This window comes from Siphateles boraxobius, unplaced genomic scaffold (assembly GCF_051911475.1).
Source record: "Siphateles boraxobius isolate OS27281-9 unplaced genomic scaffold, OSU_SipBor_1 41, whole genome shotgun sequence".
In the NCBI taxonomy this organism is placed as follows: domain Eukaryota; kingdom Metazoa; phylum Chordata; class Actinopteri; order Cypriniformes; family Leuciscidae; genus Siphateles; species Siphateles boraxobius.
Genome location: NW_027509042.1, coordinates 43,652,845 through 43,671,977, shown reverse-complemented (window position 1 = coordinate 43,671,977; position 19,133 = coordinate 43,652,845). Strand labels below are relative to the sequence as shown.

Genomic DNA, 19,133 nt, shown 5'->3' with positions numbered 1-19,133 from the left:
CGACCACGTAGTAACAGATAAACGTTGTAGGCTACTATTTATTTGATTTGTATTTAATTGGACAGTATCTAAAATAAAAGTTAAAAGTAAAACGATTTTAAGCCGTAGATAAGTAAATAATATATTATTGCGTTGTCAAGGCAACACAAATCTATCGCAAACATGATTTTGAACAGGGCAGAAATGAAACCAAAGAAAAGCAGAAAACATGATAATCCGCAGGGTAAGAACAGGGCAGAAACACAATCAACATCTAAATCAATGAACCTAACTAGTTTAACACTTTTAGTTACAAGTAGGCCTAATTCACCCCTCGCCGAGTTTGATTGACAGGCTTTTAGTTACAAGTAACGTTAGGCCTAATTGTTGTAAACCTTTCACACATTGCCAGTCTATAAATGGTCATGAAATCTATCAATGGCCTTGTCATTTATCAACTGCACTCATTTAGCAGAGAAAAGCATCAACATGGAACTGAAGTCTCTCCTGAAAGATGAAGTGTTTGTGGATTTCTTCAACACATTTTTAAGTCTTCCAGTAAGATGAAATCTTCTGTCTGCTCCTCATTTCATGTCTTGAACGAATGTGCTGTTGATCCTGGACTCATCCTGCTTCATGTTGTCCTGTTCCAGGTGTTCGGTCAAACCCCCCTCTACATGCTCAAAGAAAACAAGTGGCGAATGTGGCCAAATGTGTCCTTTTCTCAGGTAGGTCAGCTCATGTTATATTTATAAGATAATTTACTAGACCACAACAGGTGTTTATGGAAGCCAATTTCTGCCACACAAGAAGAAGAATAAAGTCACGCTTTGGTAAATCTTATTTATGAGATAAATAGTCATATTTGAGATGAGACAAATAGATAAGTCGTATTTATTAGATAAAATGTTGAAATAATGGCATGAGTCATGATTATGAGATTAAAACGACAAAACTGTGACATACTACCGGTAAGTCATTTTGACCAAGTCATAATCAAAAATATGAAAATATGATGACACACTAAGTCATTTGGACTGTCATAATTAAAAATATGAAATTATGACATAAGCATGTCATAAGTCACAATTTTGACATTTTGTCAATTATGACAGTCATAAGTAGGCTATAAGATACTAAGTCATATTTTGAGATAAAAAGTCAAAATTTCTGTATGACATACTAAGCCATAATTTTGAGTAAGTCATAATTTAAAATATGAAATTATGGCACACTAAGTCATAATTTTCAATTTTTGTTAAATGATGACAGTCATAATTATGAGATACTAAGACATAGTTATGAGAGAAAAGGTCAAAATTATGACAAACTAAGTCACAATTTTGAATTTTTGGTCAATTGTGACATACTAGGTCATAATTATGAGAACAAAAGTAAATTATGACATACTAAGTCATCATTTTGACTGGCATAATTATGACATACTAAGTAATTTTTACATAATTCTAAGTCATAATTATGAGACTGGCTCAAACAGTAGAGCTTTGGCGCTTGCAACGTCAAGATCATGGGTTCGATTCCCAGGGAAAGCAAGAACAGATAAGTATGTAAATGTATACCTTGAAATGCAATGTAAGTCACTTTGGATAAAAGCTTCTGCCAAATGCGTAAATGAAAATTAGATAAAATGTTGTAATCATGACATACTAAGTCATTATTATGACTGTCATAATTTTGACCTTTCTATGTCATAATTTCAACTTTTTACTTTTTTATCATAATTAATTATGATTTACAAAATCTAAATTATGATTTACGAAGTCATGGGGTTCCATAGTTACAGGCCAAAACATTTAATATCTGTGCACACATTTACTGTCAGGTGAACGCTGGATCATTTTTGAAATGGTTAGAGACGCATCGGATGGTTTTCTTCAAACAAACTGAACTCTATCACAACTTCATTCTCTGTACAGAGATCCTTGACTTCACGTCCTCTAAATCCACAGGTAATGTTACAGTCACACATGACAATGCAGAGGTACTGTATGTTTAGAGACACATGAACTCTTCCCTGGATGAAAGCGTGTCACATTAACCCTCTGGGGTCCTTCGTTTCAGAGTCACACTCAGGACCTTCGGGTCCAAATGGGCCGGAGGGGTGGGATTCATATTTATTAAAAGAAAATCATAATTTTTTTTTTTTACTTGTTTTTTATAATATTTTTTCTTTTCTTTTTTGGTGTTTTGAGATAATTTTATGATTTATAATTAATATTTATGCAATAAATATGACCAATTTCCCCCCCATTGAATATAATAGAAAATTATTTAAAAAAAATATATATATATTTTTTTTTTAAAGCTGTATTTCATTTTAGTGTCAAGCCTAGACCTCATGAAAGCAATTTTTGAAATGAGATGGATGCCATCTGGTGGACAAACTGAGCATTTTAAAAATGCAAAACACATATGAAATCTGAATTTTTTAGTTTGTTTATGTATACAAGTGTGTTTGTGTGTGTGTGCGTGTGTGTGTGTGTGTGTGTGTGTGTGTGTGTGTGTGTGTGTGTGTGTGTGTGTGTGTGTGTGTGTCTGTGTCCCCATGTGTGTGTGTGTGTTTCTGTCTGTGTGTGTGTGTGTGTGTGTGTGTGTGTTTCTGTCTGTGTGTGTGTGTGTGTGTGTGTGTGTGTGTGTGTGTGTGTGTGTGTGTGTGTGTGTGTGTGCGTGCGTGCGTGCGTGCGTGCGTGCGTGCGTGCGTGCGTGCGTGCGTGCGTGCGTGCGTGCGTGTGTGTGTGTGTGTGTGTGTGTGTGGATGTGTCTGTTTTGCACTCTTGATGTTTTATAGATTCACCCCTTCACTGTTGTGTGCTTTTTTTCTGGATCGTGGCTGATTTGTAGATTGTACGCACAAAAAAACTCGGTATTTTCACATTTTTGCCAATTTCCCATTCATTTCCTATGCCGGGTCCATTTGGGCCGAAGGTCCTGGGTGTGACCATTTTTTTTACAACCACTTAGATTATTCAAATCCTGTCCCCAATTTTTTTGGATGTTCATATACCAAGTACCAAACAAGTCACCAAATTTCAGACCATTCCGATGAAGCTATGATTTAAAAAAAAATAATATTTAAATGTTTCGGGTCCATTTGGGCCGAAGGACCCCAGAGTTAATATGCCGTGTTAGTTATTACAGTTGTTTTGTTTTTAATGATGATGATGTTTGCAGAGGATCTGAAATGGACTCCGGCGGATCAGTGGCTGGTGAGGAAGTGTCTCGGCAGCGTGAGGGGAATCCAGAGATTTCGTTCATTTCTCAAGAGCACTGCTGGTGGGACACTGCACTGCTTTACCTTTTTACTTTGAAATGCATTTTGTATTGAAACTGATTTGAATTTTACAAGGCCTCTAATTAGACTCAACATTCGATATCAGATTCACATTAAGAATGAGTGGAGCTGTAGTGCTCTGTGTTCTGACTATACCAAAATAAATCATATTAAAGAATGATAACTAATTTGTGCTAATGCATATGCTATGTGTATAATGTGTTTTCGAGCAGAAGAGGAGCTTGTTCTGTTCTGTGTGAGAGTTTCCCTGTTGTTGAGTATGAAAGAAGAAGAAAGTGAAGATGAGTTTCAAACTCTGAATCAGCAAGCACTTCAGACATCGATCAGACTGTCTCACCTGAGCGAAGGCTCTGCCGTCCTGTCGGTCTGCCACACAGGTGAGACAGCGAGTTTGTGCTTCTCTCCTCTTCCCTTCAACACAGCACTATTTCTGTTCTTCTGTTTGTGAGATATTACACTACCGTTCAAAAGTTTTGAGTATCTTATTATTAAAAATCAAAACAAAATACATTCTATTTGAATATATTGTAAAATGTGATTTATTTCTGTGATCAAAGCTGAATTTTAAGCATTAATTACTCCAGTCTTCAGTGTCATGCGCAAGCGAGTGAAGGCAAGGAAAGAGCTCGGACACTCGGGAGGAGCTCAGAGTCGAGCCGCTGCTCCTCCACATCGAGAGGGGTCAGCTGAGGTGGCTCGGGCATGTGTTCCGGATGCCTCCTGGACGCCTTCCCGGGGAGGTGTTCCGGGCACGTCCCACTGGGAGGAGACCCCGGGGAAGACCTAGGACACACTGGAGAGACTATGTCTCCCGGCTGGCCTGGGAACGCCTCGGTGTCCCCCCGGAAGAGCTGGAGGAAGTGTCCAGGGAGAGGGAAGTCCGGGCATCTCTGCTTAGACTGCTGTCCCCGCGACCCGGCCCCGGATAAGCGGAAGAAGATGGATGGATGGATGGAGCTTTTGTCTTTTTATTTTCAGTTTTCATTTTAATTTTAGTTTCATTTTTGTAATTTTTAATAAGTTTTTTAATAAGTTTTATTTCCAGTTAGTCATTTTAGTGCTTCAACTTACTTCAGTATTTGCCAAAGAAACATTTCTAATTTTTGTTTAGTTTAAATTTGTCATCTAATATTTACGTTTTATTTTATTTTATTTTGGCTTTATTTCAATTAACAAAAATATTTTTAATAGTTTCAGTTATCGATAGTAACCCTGTTTGGTACTTAAGAAACATTTCTCATAATTATCAATGTTGAAAACAGTTAATATTTTTTTGGAAACCGTGATACATTTTTTGAGGATTCTTTGATGAATAGAAAGTTTAAAAAAACAGCATTTATTTGAAATAGAATCTTTTGTAACATTATAAATGTCACTTTTGATCAATTAAATGCATCCTTGATGAATAAAAGTATTAATTTCCTTCAAAAATTCTTACTGACCCCAAACTTTTGAACAGTAATGTAAATGATTTTTTGTTTCTAATGCAGGGTGCAGAAATGTCTCCCTTTTATGTACTAATTATTTCATATTTTATCAGATTATATTTTTTCTTTCAGATGACATGCCTGAGATCTTGTCCAAAGAATGCGCACTCGGTTCCCAGGGCCGCGTGCTGACAGAGATGAGAAGGAAAGCTCTGAGCCGACTGCAGTCGTATTGGCTGCCTCAGTTCTTACACTGCTGTAAATCCTGGTTGTCACGTGTGCCTGAATGTCGACCCATTATAGAGAAATACACATCCTTTTCCTCTCCTCCTGTTCAATCTCCCTCCTCACGTGAGAATGGACAGAGCAATACGAATCCCACGCCGAGCCCTGCTAAATCCTACTCCAGTAAACACAGCAAACGGCACCTGTGGAGTTCACACAAGCCAAACACAGAGCGTTTACAGTCAAACAGCATTTGCTTGTGGCTTCAACCAGCCAATCAGGAAGATCCAAAGGGTTCCCAGTGTTCAAACATAGCACATCGTTCCCAGAAACTGCACAGATATACGGACTGTGTCCAGGTCTCAGAGAATCCCACAGCTATTGTCCATCACACATGCGTCCAAACACCAGCGTGTCAGATTCCCTGCTGTGTGGACATTCACGCTCCACCATCAGATGTCCACCGCTATCTGCAACCGGCTCTGTCTGCCGAGGCTCTAACTGGAGGACCTTTTAGGTCTTATCTGAGAGCCCAAGGCCTGGTGGAGAAACAGCAGATGCTGGATCTGTTGGAGGACCTTGACTATTTCCTCCTGCTGGTTCTGAAAGCACAAGGAGAAGATCCAGTCTGCGCACAGAGACAGAGCATGGCCCAGCGGATAACAGAGACGTACCTTAAAGAGAGCATGTCGTGTTGTGTACGCCTGGATCCCAACACCAGCCAGAAGCTGCGATCTCTGTTACCCTCCAGCGCCGCTGTGCCGTGGGTTTACACTGCAAAATATGAAATATGCAAGGTAAACATTTATTCATTTAGCAGATGCTTTTATCCCAAAAAAAAGAGGAATACAAAAAGGTGATTCATCTTAAATACAACAAGAATAAACAACAAAAATACAAGCAATTCGTCTACATTTAAATGAGTTCGTTTTGCTTTAAAGTCAACATGAAATCAAAATGGTTTATTAATACATGCTCTTGGTCTAATTGTGAATGATTCATCATGTTATTCCAAAACGTTTGTGCTAGTAATTATTCATCAGATGTGAGAATATCTCGTATATGCTCTTTTCACAGGAACTACAAGACCCTTATGACTCATTTTTAGATGCCGAGGACAAAGCTCTGGTGTCTCACCTGGTGAGTGATCTTAACTAATGTGTGCAATCTTAACTATTGACTCGGACCAGTGGATGCTTTCCCTTCAGTTTTCAGGAACCTTCTCCCATGTCTTTCAGAGTTGTCGCAGTGAAGACTCATTGCAGCTGCTGTTCTCCGGTCTGGAGACAGAAACAGAAGCTCTTCTCACTCAGACGGAGGCGATGGTTCTGTGTGAAGGATGCTGTAGCCGCCGGGACCCTGACGCTCTATCTCAGGACACCTGGGCTTTTGTGGCCCTGCAAGACCTGCAGAAGGGAGGATCACTCCTGCACAAGTACAACATCATCAGTAAGAATACACAACGCTATCTCACGACCAATTCGTACGAATTTGTACGAGTGATTAAAAGATGGCTAATTCGTACGAATTCATACGACCTCACTCGTACGAATTTGTCTAAACCCACGTGATGGGTAGGTTTAGGGGCGGGGTCAGGGGTAGGTCATTCGTACGAATTCATACGAATTGGCCAAGTCGTAAAATATGTGCGATTTAGCAAAAATCGAATACTAATTGGTACGAGTGAGGTCGTATGAATTCGTACGAATTAGCCACCTCGTAAAATTCGTACGAATTGGTGTGAGATCGGGTTGAAATACACTGATGATGACTCCACTGAGCTGCTTTACAGCTGATTCCACTTTATTTCTTAATTGGCGGCGGGGGGTGTGTAGGCTACTGTATCACGTGCCGTTTGAACTGGCGCGCTACAGCGATCTGTCACGCCAAAACGTTGGAAATATTGACAGAATCTGACAGCTGAGAATTTGTTCCATATCAAAAGTAACCTTCTCTGTCTAGTCTGTCGGTGTCAGTGTCAAATGCAGTGGTCCAATCAGCAGTTAAGAGCCTGAACTTGCTTATAGTAATTCGGAAATTAGTGCACATGAGTGAAAAAAAAAATACAGCACAGAAGAATGTCTAATTTAGCTTGAGATTTCTTTGTTGAGCGTGAGACCGTGAGATTGAGGCTGAATGCGTGAGTGTCACCGTGACTCACGCCAGATGCGTGAGAGTTGGCAACCCTGTTGAACTGAATGGCTGATGACGTTACCGTAGCTTTACCCAGTAATAGACACGGTACTTCCTTAAAAATAAATTCCAGCACAGCGACACGACAACCATAATGAAATGATCTTAACAATAGATAATGCTTTACAGTAAACTCTGTTAGAGAGATACATATGACAATTTATCTGTTTAGAAAAATACCTAATTCAACTGCTGAATTATAAAAACAATCTTTGCAGCACTTTTGCAACATTTCAAATCTCTCGGTTCTTGACGAAAAGCCAAGCTGATGTTGATTCTTGTTTTATTACGAGCTCTGTCTCGTTCTCTTTTTGCCTGCAGACTCTCCTCTGTTCAGCTTTTGTCTAAAAAAAGCTTTTGTTGATTCACCGGAGGCTGGAGATTTAGCGGCTCCATGTCAACACTCATACAACAGACACACACACACACACACACACACACACATGCAGCAAAGTAGCCGGAGCAACTTTTCTCTATTTATGGATATGACGAGAGTCCGAGACACGCACGGGCGAGTGACGCATGTACACAATTCCCTGTAAAAAACATCCCGACAGGTCTAAAATATAAACAATTATAATAGGTTTACCATAGTGAATCAAGGTAAGACAAAAATGTATTGACTCATAATTGATGAACTTCACACAGTTATTGAACTGAACTGAATCAACACTTAACTGACTTCAGCCAATAATAACACTAATGTCTTTTTTAGAGCTGTTTTACAGCAGAATTAAATTCTGTTTGCATCATTGATCGTTATTTTCCTGTTTATCACTGTAAAGCTGCTTTGAAATAGCCTAAAGCGCTTTACAAATAAAGGTGACTTGACTTGATTTAAACGGCCCTCTTTTATGACAATCTCAAAATGATTCACTTTCTCTTGCTTGTATTGGACAGGTGCGTCTGAGGAGCCAAAGCTCATGACAGAGAGTGATGTCATAACACCCCTTGCTCAAGGTATTGTAAATGATGATTATTTCAGCAAAAAGTCATTTTTGTTCACTGAAAAAAAAGAAAAGAAAATTGGTGTAGAAACGATTTTCACTCAGAAACTGCTAGTATGTTTCACAAACTATTAAAAAGAAAGAGCAAGTAACACACTGAAGTAGAACATTTAAAATTATATTTTGCATAATGTACTCCAATAATGTTTTATTTACAACTTTGAAAAATATTTTTACAGTGTTATTGTAAAAGCATACTCTCTTAAAATAAAGGTTATGTTCTCCTGCAAGAGTATGAATGAATCACTCATTTACATTGATTATTCACCTGAGAGTGCATATATATTTGTTTTTCAACACAACTTTGCCAAGTTAGAAGTTTTAAAGCCCTAGTACACTGTAAAAGTGACAGCATGCAGCTGTTCCTTTTAGGAGTTTAATTCTACCTGATTTGACCCTGAAAATGTCATTTGTTCATTTAAACTAATTTAAGGTTGAATCTGTCAAATGAATCAATATTCTTAACTTCAGCATAGTCTCAGATTTTTGGACCTGCTGTTAAGAAAAACAAAATTCAAGCGCTGTATGTGTCATTTATCAGTGTTTTATTGCATGCTTCACATCCAGATGTGCCCGTATCCAAAGTCACGTCTCTCCAGATCAAAACTCTCAAGAAGGACAACATTATTTTTGAAAGGCCATCTACAAAACCCAGGTTCTTATTTGGAAAGATGAGTTTATAAGCTATATTTGTGGGAAAAGTATTTCTTAAAGCATTTTAATTATCTCAGGGTAAATGATTTCTTTTGCTGAGACTAAATTGTCTGTTTTCTGCTAAATTCCAGGTCATTTGAAGAGGCCATCACAACAACTCAGTACATGAATCATTTCAGACAGTTTCTGCAAGAGCACAGTGCCGACGGAGCACTTCTCTTCGTTCAGGAGGCAGAAGCTCTGCGCAGCGTCGAACCCAAGCGACAGAAGGCTAAAATACGCACCCTCCTAGACAGATTCTTTCGGCGAGAAAATCCCAGTACTGCTTTCGTTTATGGATATAGTGACACTATTTCAAATTCAGTGAAGAAAAGTTCACCTAAAAAATGAACAACCTGTCATCATTTACTCACCCTTACATCTAGGGTTGCCAACTTCAGATAAAGAAAATAAGGGAAAATCGTTGTTTTTTATAGGAAAATACGGGACACTTAAATACTGTAGGCTACCTCACAGTGTAGTCAATGTCATACAGGACAGTTGGCAACCCTGCTCACATCATTACAAACCTGTATGATTTTATTGTATGATTTCCATGTCTCCGTGGGAAGATATTTGGCTAAAAATGATTTGGCGTTGAAACGATTTTCTAACAATTTCAAAGAAATGGCAAGCAACACATTTTGAGGTAGAAATTTTTTATTTTTTTTGTCTCTGATTCCTTGGGTCAAGACGATTCGATGATTTAATCGTTCCTATGACACCATTTTGAATTTTCTGCCCGGTTCTTCCGATTTTCAAATAACATGCAAACAAATTTGCTGAAGAGCAAATTTAGCATATCGAGATGAGTCTTGGTACATCACAAGCATGACCTGAGGTTACATGCAGCATTTCTGCACGGCGCCACCTACTGGTCAGTAGAGGAGATATTAAAAATTGCTATTTTTTATAACTTTTAATTCAGTGCAACATGCAGTGTCAAATGATACACAATTTTCTCATATAGCCATTTTGGGTGTCGGCCATTTTGAATTTTGTTGTAAAATGCTGTATTTTAGGAATGCATTAGTGTATCATTACGAAACTACGTTCAGACTGTCAGTCCAAATCCGATTTTTGTGCATATCCGAGTGAAATCTGATCAGAATTAGCAAGTGAACGGCAAAGAAATCACAAGCTCTGAAGCTCCCAGCCATGCTTGCATAACTCATCATGTCTTTATTGTGCTGGGCCCCTTTATTGCTGCTTGCAGCTATATTTTATTTCAGTTAACATAAGAGCATTTTTTTATGGTTTTGGTTTTAGAGACCTATAATAACCCTGTTTGAAATGACATGTGGGTGAATAAATGATTCTGGTCTTTAAACTAACAGCATGTTTTGGTGTGTGTCTCCCCCTGCAGTGGATTACCTGCAGTGCAGCGCTGACATCATCACCAGTGTGACCCAGATGGACTCGGTTCCTCCGGACATCATCTACACCATTCAACATCTGGTTGCCAAATCCCTGGAGGCCACATGGTACTTACAGGAACATGTTATTGCTCAGAGGTTGCAATTTCATTGAGTTCTCAGTTATGTTTTATTTAACGATTTTAATTAATGTTTTAATTAACAAAATTAACTAAAATTCCACCTGACTTTTTATTGCGAGGGGAAAAAAAAGGAATTGTGATATAAAGTCACAATTACCTTTACAAATTCAAGTTTATATGTCACATTCTGAGAGAAAAAAATCAGTAGCACCTCAATGCAGTACATGAGATCCACGTGGAGGAGTCGGATCAAGATCCAAGGGGTGGAGATTGGTAGGATTAGGGTTTGGTTTAGGGATTAGGGGTGTGTTTAGGGACCAGGGGGCGGAGTTGGCTAGGTTTAGGTGTATGTAAGGTGGGAGGAGTTTGATCTGGATCCGACTCCTCCCCGTGGATTTCATGTTCCGCAGTGAGAACCATCTCAAAAAATTTGCAAGTTCTAAAAAAAATAGTCAGAATTGCAAGAACTTTTCTGAGACTGTTTGAGTTTTCTTTTCTCAACTGATTGTTAAGATCTCTTTTGAAACTCTAGAGGAGACACACGTGAGATTACTGGGTTTTTTCAGGAGGGACATCTAAGAAGCAAGAGATTATTTTGCTAATTCAGTATATACTATACAGCAAATGTCTGGTTTATTTTATTTGCACAATGTAACTATATTATTGCCCGCTCTTTATATAAATTTGTATATATAAGTACTGTATGTCCAACTTTATAATGCAATATAGCAAATATCAACTGCTTGATTGCTTGAATCGTCATAAAATGTAAACTATATTTTCGCCCAGGTCTAATCTGCTAAATGTGACTATTAAGATATTTAGACTATAAACATTAACATAATGATTTCCTGTAAAGCTGCTTTGAAACAATGTGCATTTTAACTACATTTGACTTGATTTGACATTTAAACTCTTTGCTATTGGATATATTAAAGAGTTTTCTGATCTCAAACAGGTTCAAACAATATCAGGAATCATTTCCTACTTGTTCTCTTGATGCATCTGACCTGAGCCTGAGAGGACCCTTGGTGATGGAGCTGGTAAAATATTTCAATAAATTAAAAAAAGCTGCACTTTTTCAGACCCTTCTTTGCTCAGCTCATTTGATTTGTTGATTTCTTCAGAAGGCCAACGGGTGGGAAGCTTTAGGGAGGTTCATCCGCAGCGTTTCGAAGTTTCTAGCCGCCATCGAGAAGCGTGAGATCCGAGCTGAGTTTGAAGAGTATCTGATACAGGACTACAAGCGCTTCTCAGAGCGTGAGTCCTTTTACTTTCACTTTTACGCTCCATCCGCTTACTCCTGTAGCAAGTTTCCTGTAGCTCAAACAGTAGAGCGTTGGCGCTTAACGCTAAGGTCATGGGTTCAATCCCCAGGGAAAACAAGAATTGAAAAGAATGTAAATATGTACCTTGAAATGCAATGTAAGTCGCTTTGGATAAAAGCATCTGCCAAATGGTTAACATGTAAATGTACTCCAGATGTGGCCAAATCAGTGCTGTAAAGACTTTGTGATTTTTCTCCAGCTTGCGTGGTCCGGGTCAAGGCCCAGCAGACTTCCTATGTCAACACAGATGGAGAAAAGTTTAGGCCTAAAATACGAAGCATTTTCAACAAAACGGTGATAGTGGACTTCTTAGTCAATGATCTTTCCTTCTACATGGAGTGTGAGAGGTCAGGGGTCGTCCAGCAGAGGGCGCTCAACGCTTGTTCTGTGTGGCACCTGGGATTGAGGGAGTTTACTGGTGTTTTCTGAGCTTGTAGGTTCAGGCATTTGGCAGACGCAGGAGATGAGATGGCATCAGAGGGCTTGTACAGCGAGACTGATTATGCAATGCTTCACCATAAAGCTGAGCTGATCATCAACATCTTTCTACACTCAGATCTCTCACCAAAGCTCTTGGTGCGCTATTATATAACATCTGATCTATAAGTGAACTAACTACTAACTAACTGTATATCAGAAGTAGTAACACAGTGAAGAGAACATGCAATACCCAGATCTTAAACTAAGCATTTGAATCATAGAAAATTCAGGTTATACTTCATATGGTTGAATTTCCTCAATAACCAGAAAAAGTACAAATAGTAACAGTTTATAAATGCTTTTGAAGGCAGGGGTTTTCAATCTTTAGATGGCACAGACCAGATGTGATCATCCTTGTGCAAGGGACCCTGTCCTAAGTTTTAAAAGGCAGTTAAATAATTTCAGATATAAAGACCCAGTGTATACTGTGAAAAATTAACATTATAAATATGCCTAAAATATTATTTGGAAAATATTTGATTTCTATTAAGTTACATTATTCATTGTTTTCTACTCGCCACTGTATTGTACTGCTAGGTGTATACAGAATATATGTATATATATATATTGGTGTGTGTGTGTGTGTGTGTGTGTGAGCATGCGTGCTTTTGTGTGTGTGTGTGCTTATGCGTTTGTATGCGTGTGTGTGTGTGTGTACTCAGATCAACACCACTGAGGCTCAGAAAGATGCGATTCTGCAGCGATTCGCCTCTGGGAAGGTGGACCGCACACTCTTCTATCTCGCTATGATGGAGGTGTTTCCAATTCTGGTCTTTTGCTGGAAAAGGTGATCAGACCTTCTCAGATCACACACACACACTGTAGTGTAGAATCAGACGTTCTCATATCACACACACACACTGTAGTGTAGAAGCAGACGTTCTCATATCACACACACACTAGTGTAGAAGCAGACGTTCTCATATCACACACAAACACACACACACACACACACACACACACACACACACACACACACACACACACACACACACACACACACACACACACACACACACACTGTAGTGTAGTGTAGAAGCAGTGCAGGTGTCAGTGTGGAACCGACTGTTACTGACAAGAGAACTATTAGTAATAGTAGTTTTTGCTGCAGATTTCGGAGGTTTAGGAGTAACTGGATGTTCCCTTTGCCAGGTTTTGTTGTCTAAAGGTGATGAAACACTTCTGCCCCAATAAAGCAGTGAAGAATCAAACTGTGCTCTCCCGTCCTGCAGAACAGCGATCTTTAAACATCAAGACTGTCAGATCAAATGAAGGTGGGAAGTTTCTCAGGACTCAAACTGCATGTATGAAGCCATGAACAGTCATTGTGAGTGTTTGAACTGTTTAACACTTCTCTGATGTGTTTGATAGTTAAAGACGCCACCCTGCGTTTCTCAACTCAACACGGCCTCACACTGATGCTGCCACACACTCCACACAACCAGAACACTTCTCCTTCTGCCAGATGAAGGACAATAAACTGCTGCTGCTCTTCTGTGTGTGTGTGTGTGTGTGTGTGTGTGTGTGTGTGTGTGTGTGTGTGTGTGTGTGTGTGTGCGTGCGTGCGTGCGTGCGTGCGTGCGTGCGTGCGTGCGTGCGTGCGTGCGTGTGTGTGTGTTTGTTTGTGTATTTGAGTGTGTGTGTTTAAGTGAGAGTGTGTGTGTTTAAGTGAGAGTGTGTGTGTGTGTGTGTGTGTGTGTGTGTGTGTGTGTGTGTGTGTGTGTGTGTGTGTGTGTGTGTGTGTGTTTAAGTGAGAGTGTCTGTGTTTGAGTGTGTGTGCGTGTTTGAGTGTGTGTGTGTTTGAGTGTGTTTGAGTGTGTGTACTTTAGAGTTACGGTTAAGTTAAGTTTAGGGTTAGTTACTTGTAATTATGCATAATTTAACGTTATTACTACTTTAATTAAAATGGTAAAGGAAACATTTCTCATTTTCATTTAGTTTATCTTGAACTACTAAAATAACTAAAACTAACTGAAAAACTATATAGATTTCAGTTATTTAAAATGTCATTATTAATGAAAATGTATTATAAAATGTCAAAAACACAAAATTACTTAAACTTTAGCTAAAATTTAAATAGAACAGAAAAAAACAATTCAAAATATGAATAGAAACTATAATAGTATATAAATACTATTATAACACTACTAGATATTAAAATATCTGTTTCATAATGAGAATGACATACCTTAAAGACAGCATGATACAGAAGTTGCACTCGTCTTTTCTTCTCTACTGTGAGGTATATCCGAGTGAAACGCTTCTGGAACAAGAACAGATGTGGGCGGGGCTTGATCTTGTCTGTGAGGAATTGATTGGATGGTTGTAGTTTGCTATTGGTGGATCTCATGTGAGTGACAGGTTATAGCTCCGCCCTCGTCATCAGAGAAGAGGAGAGATGCTGCAAGAGGAAGTTATTCTGATTCAAGATTACGAGAAACTTGAATCTAAAACAATAATGATTTGCATCGATAAAGACTGCACTATTCCATTAAAAATAAGAATGGTCCATTTTGATTTCATGGTGACTTGTTTTCACACTTTCACTTGCAATGATGAGAAAGTAATGTAAGAGTTGAGTGGCGTGTGAAACAGAGGCCTTGACACTCATTCACACCGCAGCATCATGGGAACCTGTTAATGATCATGTCAAAATATTCTGCTGTAAATGAAGACTTAGTCATTTTTCAGAATAACACAGATAGAGAAAAGACAATTAAATGCTAATCTTCTCTTAGAAGGACGGTGTGCCATGTCATGTCATCAAAATAAAAACTTTTTTCATTTCATTTTTCAAGAAGATGTTTTGGTGGAGTGTTGGTGTCCAAACCACACTGGACCTCACTGACACTTTCACACTCACTTTCATTGAATAGTCAAAAATATAGAGATGGGAGTGAGTGAATAATGACAGAATGATCATTTTTGGTTGAACTATCCCTTGAAATCTGTGTTCTTCTGACTGTAGTTCTGTCCGCTGCCTCTAGATGGCAGTGTCACATCAGATAAATCTCACTTCTGAAACTACACGTGTTTCACATGCGATTCAACATTCATGAGTCAAACTAAATGTGAGGGATGGAAAAGAGATTGAACAAAAGACACACTGCAAACGTGCAAAATAAACGTTTCGGTATCAAGGAATTATTGTAGGTGAGTCGGTTTAACATGTTGAGAGGTGTTTGTGTGCTTCTGAACTGTTTCCTTCCTATCATCACTCAATATCTGTCGACACCATCAGATAATAAAATAATATTTCATATACTTTTATAGCAAGTAGTTTATTACTGTAAAATCTTCAGTGAATGAATGAGTTGAGCATATAGGCAATTTCAGAACGATTTTCACCTCCATCAAAAATGACAGCTGACAGTTTTGTAAATAGGCCTACACACACACACACACGTGTGTGTGTGTGTGTGTGTGTGTGTGTGTAGGACTATTCACAAAACTGTCAGCTGTCAAATAATTAAAATGGCCATAACTAAATAGCCTGTAAGTTATGGCCATTTTATTTATTTTATCCACATTTTTGTTGTATGTTATATTTATGCATATTTTATAAGTTGTAAATTAAAAGTTATTAAGCAATTATATAAAAGACTAACCGGATGAAAAGTTATATTGAGGACACAGAAAAAAAAAACTAGAAATTGATTACTAATTAAATCAGTATTCGTGTGTGTTTGAAAAGGTATACATAAATAAAATATGAAGAATATGAATATGAAGTGCAAACATTAATATTTCTTACCAAATTGTCAGTTCTTTTCATTGTAGGAAATACCCAAAGATGACAAAAATGGACATATATATATAAAGGCTACACTTACAATTTCTTAACAATTGGTGATGGCGAATATAACAAAAATTGTGTAAAATATGAGCCCAATTACATTTAGAATACTATCACAAATGTGTTTTTTATAGATAGATTAGTTCTGTTGATTCTCTCTATCAAACTGAAACCATGATTACATCTACAACATGTTCCTGAATTAAAAAGGTGGAAACTCCATTTAATTACTGTATCATGAACATTCTTTATTGTAATAAAATGGTGCCATATTAGTATGCAGGGAATTGTTTAACATATCAAAAAATTAATTTACACTGGTAATTTGAATTCAACTTCCTCTAAAACGGGATAAGTAGGACAGGTCAGTGGAGGATGGTTTGTTCATTCTGAAATTACTCTATTGTGAAACTCAGCGAAAGCAATTAAAATGAAAAACTGTGTTTTCTGTCCTTCACCGTCAGTGACACTGCAGCTCTGGGAAATGAACAGAACCTGTCAAGGTCATATTTCATCCCAAAATCTATATAATCAATAAGATTATTTATATTTTGCTTTAAAATAATTCTCATTACAGTAGTGTAAATCTCATAATTCTCATTATTTATTACATCCTACATACAATTATACATAGCAGCATTTGTTTTAATATATGCTGATTGAAATACATTTTAAAATAATTATCTGAATTAGTATAGCCTTAGCATTTACATGGTGCTCCAAAGCACTTCCAAGAATAGTATCATGGTACCATGTCCACAAAAACATGGTAATACCATTGCAAAAGTGATTGAAGAGCTGCATCCAAAATCCTGTCATACAAAGAAATGATGCAAATACAAGGGAACCAGCAAAATATTAATAACTGAGTATGCTGTAGTCAATGCATGTTGTGAGCTTATAATTTTTTTTGCATATTGCATAAAACATGTAGCTGTGGTTTGCATTTTTTTGCCAAATAATTGTGTGCCTTAACCAAGTTTAATGTTTTGTGCTTCCCTCATATTTTAAATATTTTCCACATGGTTTAATCGACCTTGTCATTAAAACAAATACATTGCTAATCTGAATGATTACGTAGTACTTTTAGGAATTTCAAAGAATAACAGTTTTACTGTGGTACATGTAAAAAAAAACAACAACAAACAAACAAAAACAATGTATTAACATGGTACCAAATAAAAAATAGGTAAAAGTAATTCATACACATGCATTTTGCGTGTTATAGTTGTCATGAGTAAATGGAAGATAATTCAAATATAATGACTGTTTTCATGCAGGTTTCCTAACTGATCATCTCAAACGTTCCCTAATCCTGGACATTATCAGCAGTCTCCTCTCACTACAGGAAGATAGTTGCTCTTTACACAGACACACACACACACACACACACACACACACACACACACACACACACACACACACACACACACACACACACACACACACACACACACAGACACAGACACACACACACACACACACACACCCGTCAGCTGAATGTCATCACAGCACAGCCCGTGTGAGAGTGGAGCCAGGGGCAGCAGCCAACAATTAATTTCTCGAAAAAGTGCTCTTTTAATTAAACAAATGGTCCTGAAAAATGGTGAGCGAGAACTAGTGTGAGAATTCCCACATGTGGAGGAGTTCATTACTGTTCACAGAGCCGCGGGTTAACCCACCTCTTACACACACACACAAACACACACACACACACACACACACACACACTCACACAAACGCACACTCTCTCACTCACACACTCTCTCTCTCTCTCACTCACAAACGCACACTCTCACACACATACACACACAAACACACACAGACACACAACCTCTCTCTCTCACACACACACACACACTCACACGCTCTCTCTCTCTCACACACACACACACACACTCACACACACACACATACATACACTCTCTCTCCCCCTCACAAATGCACTCTCTCTCTCTCTCTCTCTCTCTCTCTCTCTCACACACACACACACATAACCTCTCTCTCTCACACACACACTCACTCTCTCTCTCTCTCTCACACACACTCTCTCTCTCTCTCTCTCTCTCTCTCTCGCACACACACAACCTCTCTCTCTCACACATACACTCACTCTCTCTCTCTCTCTCTCACACACACACAACCTCTCTCTCACACACACACTCACCCTCTCTCTCTCACACACACACTCACTCTCTTTCTCTTACAAACGCACACTCTCACACACATACACACACACGCGCACACTCTCTCACTCACCCACACTCTCTCTCTCACAAACGCACACTCTCACACACATACACACAACCTCTCACTCTCTCTCACATACACACTCTCTCTCTCACAAACGCACACTCTCACACACATACACACAACCTCTCACTCTCTCTCACATACACACTCTCTCTCTCTCACACACACACTCAGACGCTCTCTCTTTCTCTCTCACACACACACAACCTATCTCTCACACACACACACTCTCTCTCTCTCTCACACAAACACACACACTCACACACACAAAACAGAGGTGTTTTACTCTGTTTACACAATTAACAGGAGCCCACAATGGAAGTCACAGTGACTTAAACATAAATAAAAACTCATTTGCGGTACATTTTCATGGCCCCATCATATGCCTTATTATACTGAATTGAATATTAAACATTTTAAATTATATTCATTATTATAAATTTTTGTCATATCTCTGGGTGTTGCAGTAACTCCTACAATGAAAATACTGACCATTTAGAAATAAATATTCATATTAATATTTTTTCACTTCATATTCATATTTTATTTCTGTACACTTTTTCAAACAAACACGAATACTGATTTAATTAGTAATCAATTTCTATTTTTTCCTGTGTCCTCTATATCACTTTTCATCCTGTTAGTCTTTTATATAATTGGTTTATAATTTTTAATTTACAACTCATAAAATATGAGTACACAAATATAGCATACAACAAAAATGTGAATAAAAGAATTAAAATGGCCATAACTAACAGAAGCCAGTTCCTCAATGACATCATATCCTCCACATCATGCCGGAGGGAAATCAACACGACAGACAAGTCTGTGATGTTAGGTTTGTGTCACTGACGTTGTATAAATAATCAAGTTTCAAGTGTCATAGAAATACCTCATATAAAGTCTACAGTTCACTCGGGTGTTCAACCATAAAGTCACAA

General features: G+C 38.2%; 1 protein-coding gene across 1 annotated transcript; it reads left to right on the top strand.

The window, feature by feature from the left end:
* The first annotated feature begins 164 nt into the window (after positions 1 to 164).
* rgsl1 (regulator of G protein signaling like 1) lies at positions 165 to 13,690 on the top strand. The gene is made up of 20 exons (XM_077199884.1): positions 165 to 223; positions 452 to 537; positions 633 to 707; positions 1,823 to 1,949; positions 3,172 to 3,273; positions 3,505 to 3,669; positions 4,852 to 5,741; positions 6,022 to 6,084; positions 6,183 to 6,393; positions 8,038 to 8,097; positions 8,712 to 8,799; positions 8,930 to 9,117; positions 10,204 to 10,321; positions 11,294 to 11,378; positions 11,463 to 11,595; positions 11,863 to 12,010; positions 12,101 to 12,239; positions 12,806 to 12,930; positions 13,296 to 13,417; positions 13,515 to 13,690. The coding sequence occupies exons 1-20, from the start codon at positions 184 to 186 to the stop codon at positions 13,610 to 13,612; spliced, it is 3,063 nt and encodes a 1,020-aa protein (XP_077055999.1). The 5' UTR covers positions 165 to 183; the 3' UTR covers positions 13,613 to 13,690.
* Positions 13,691 to 19,133: the final 5,443 nt, after the last annotated feature.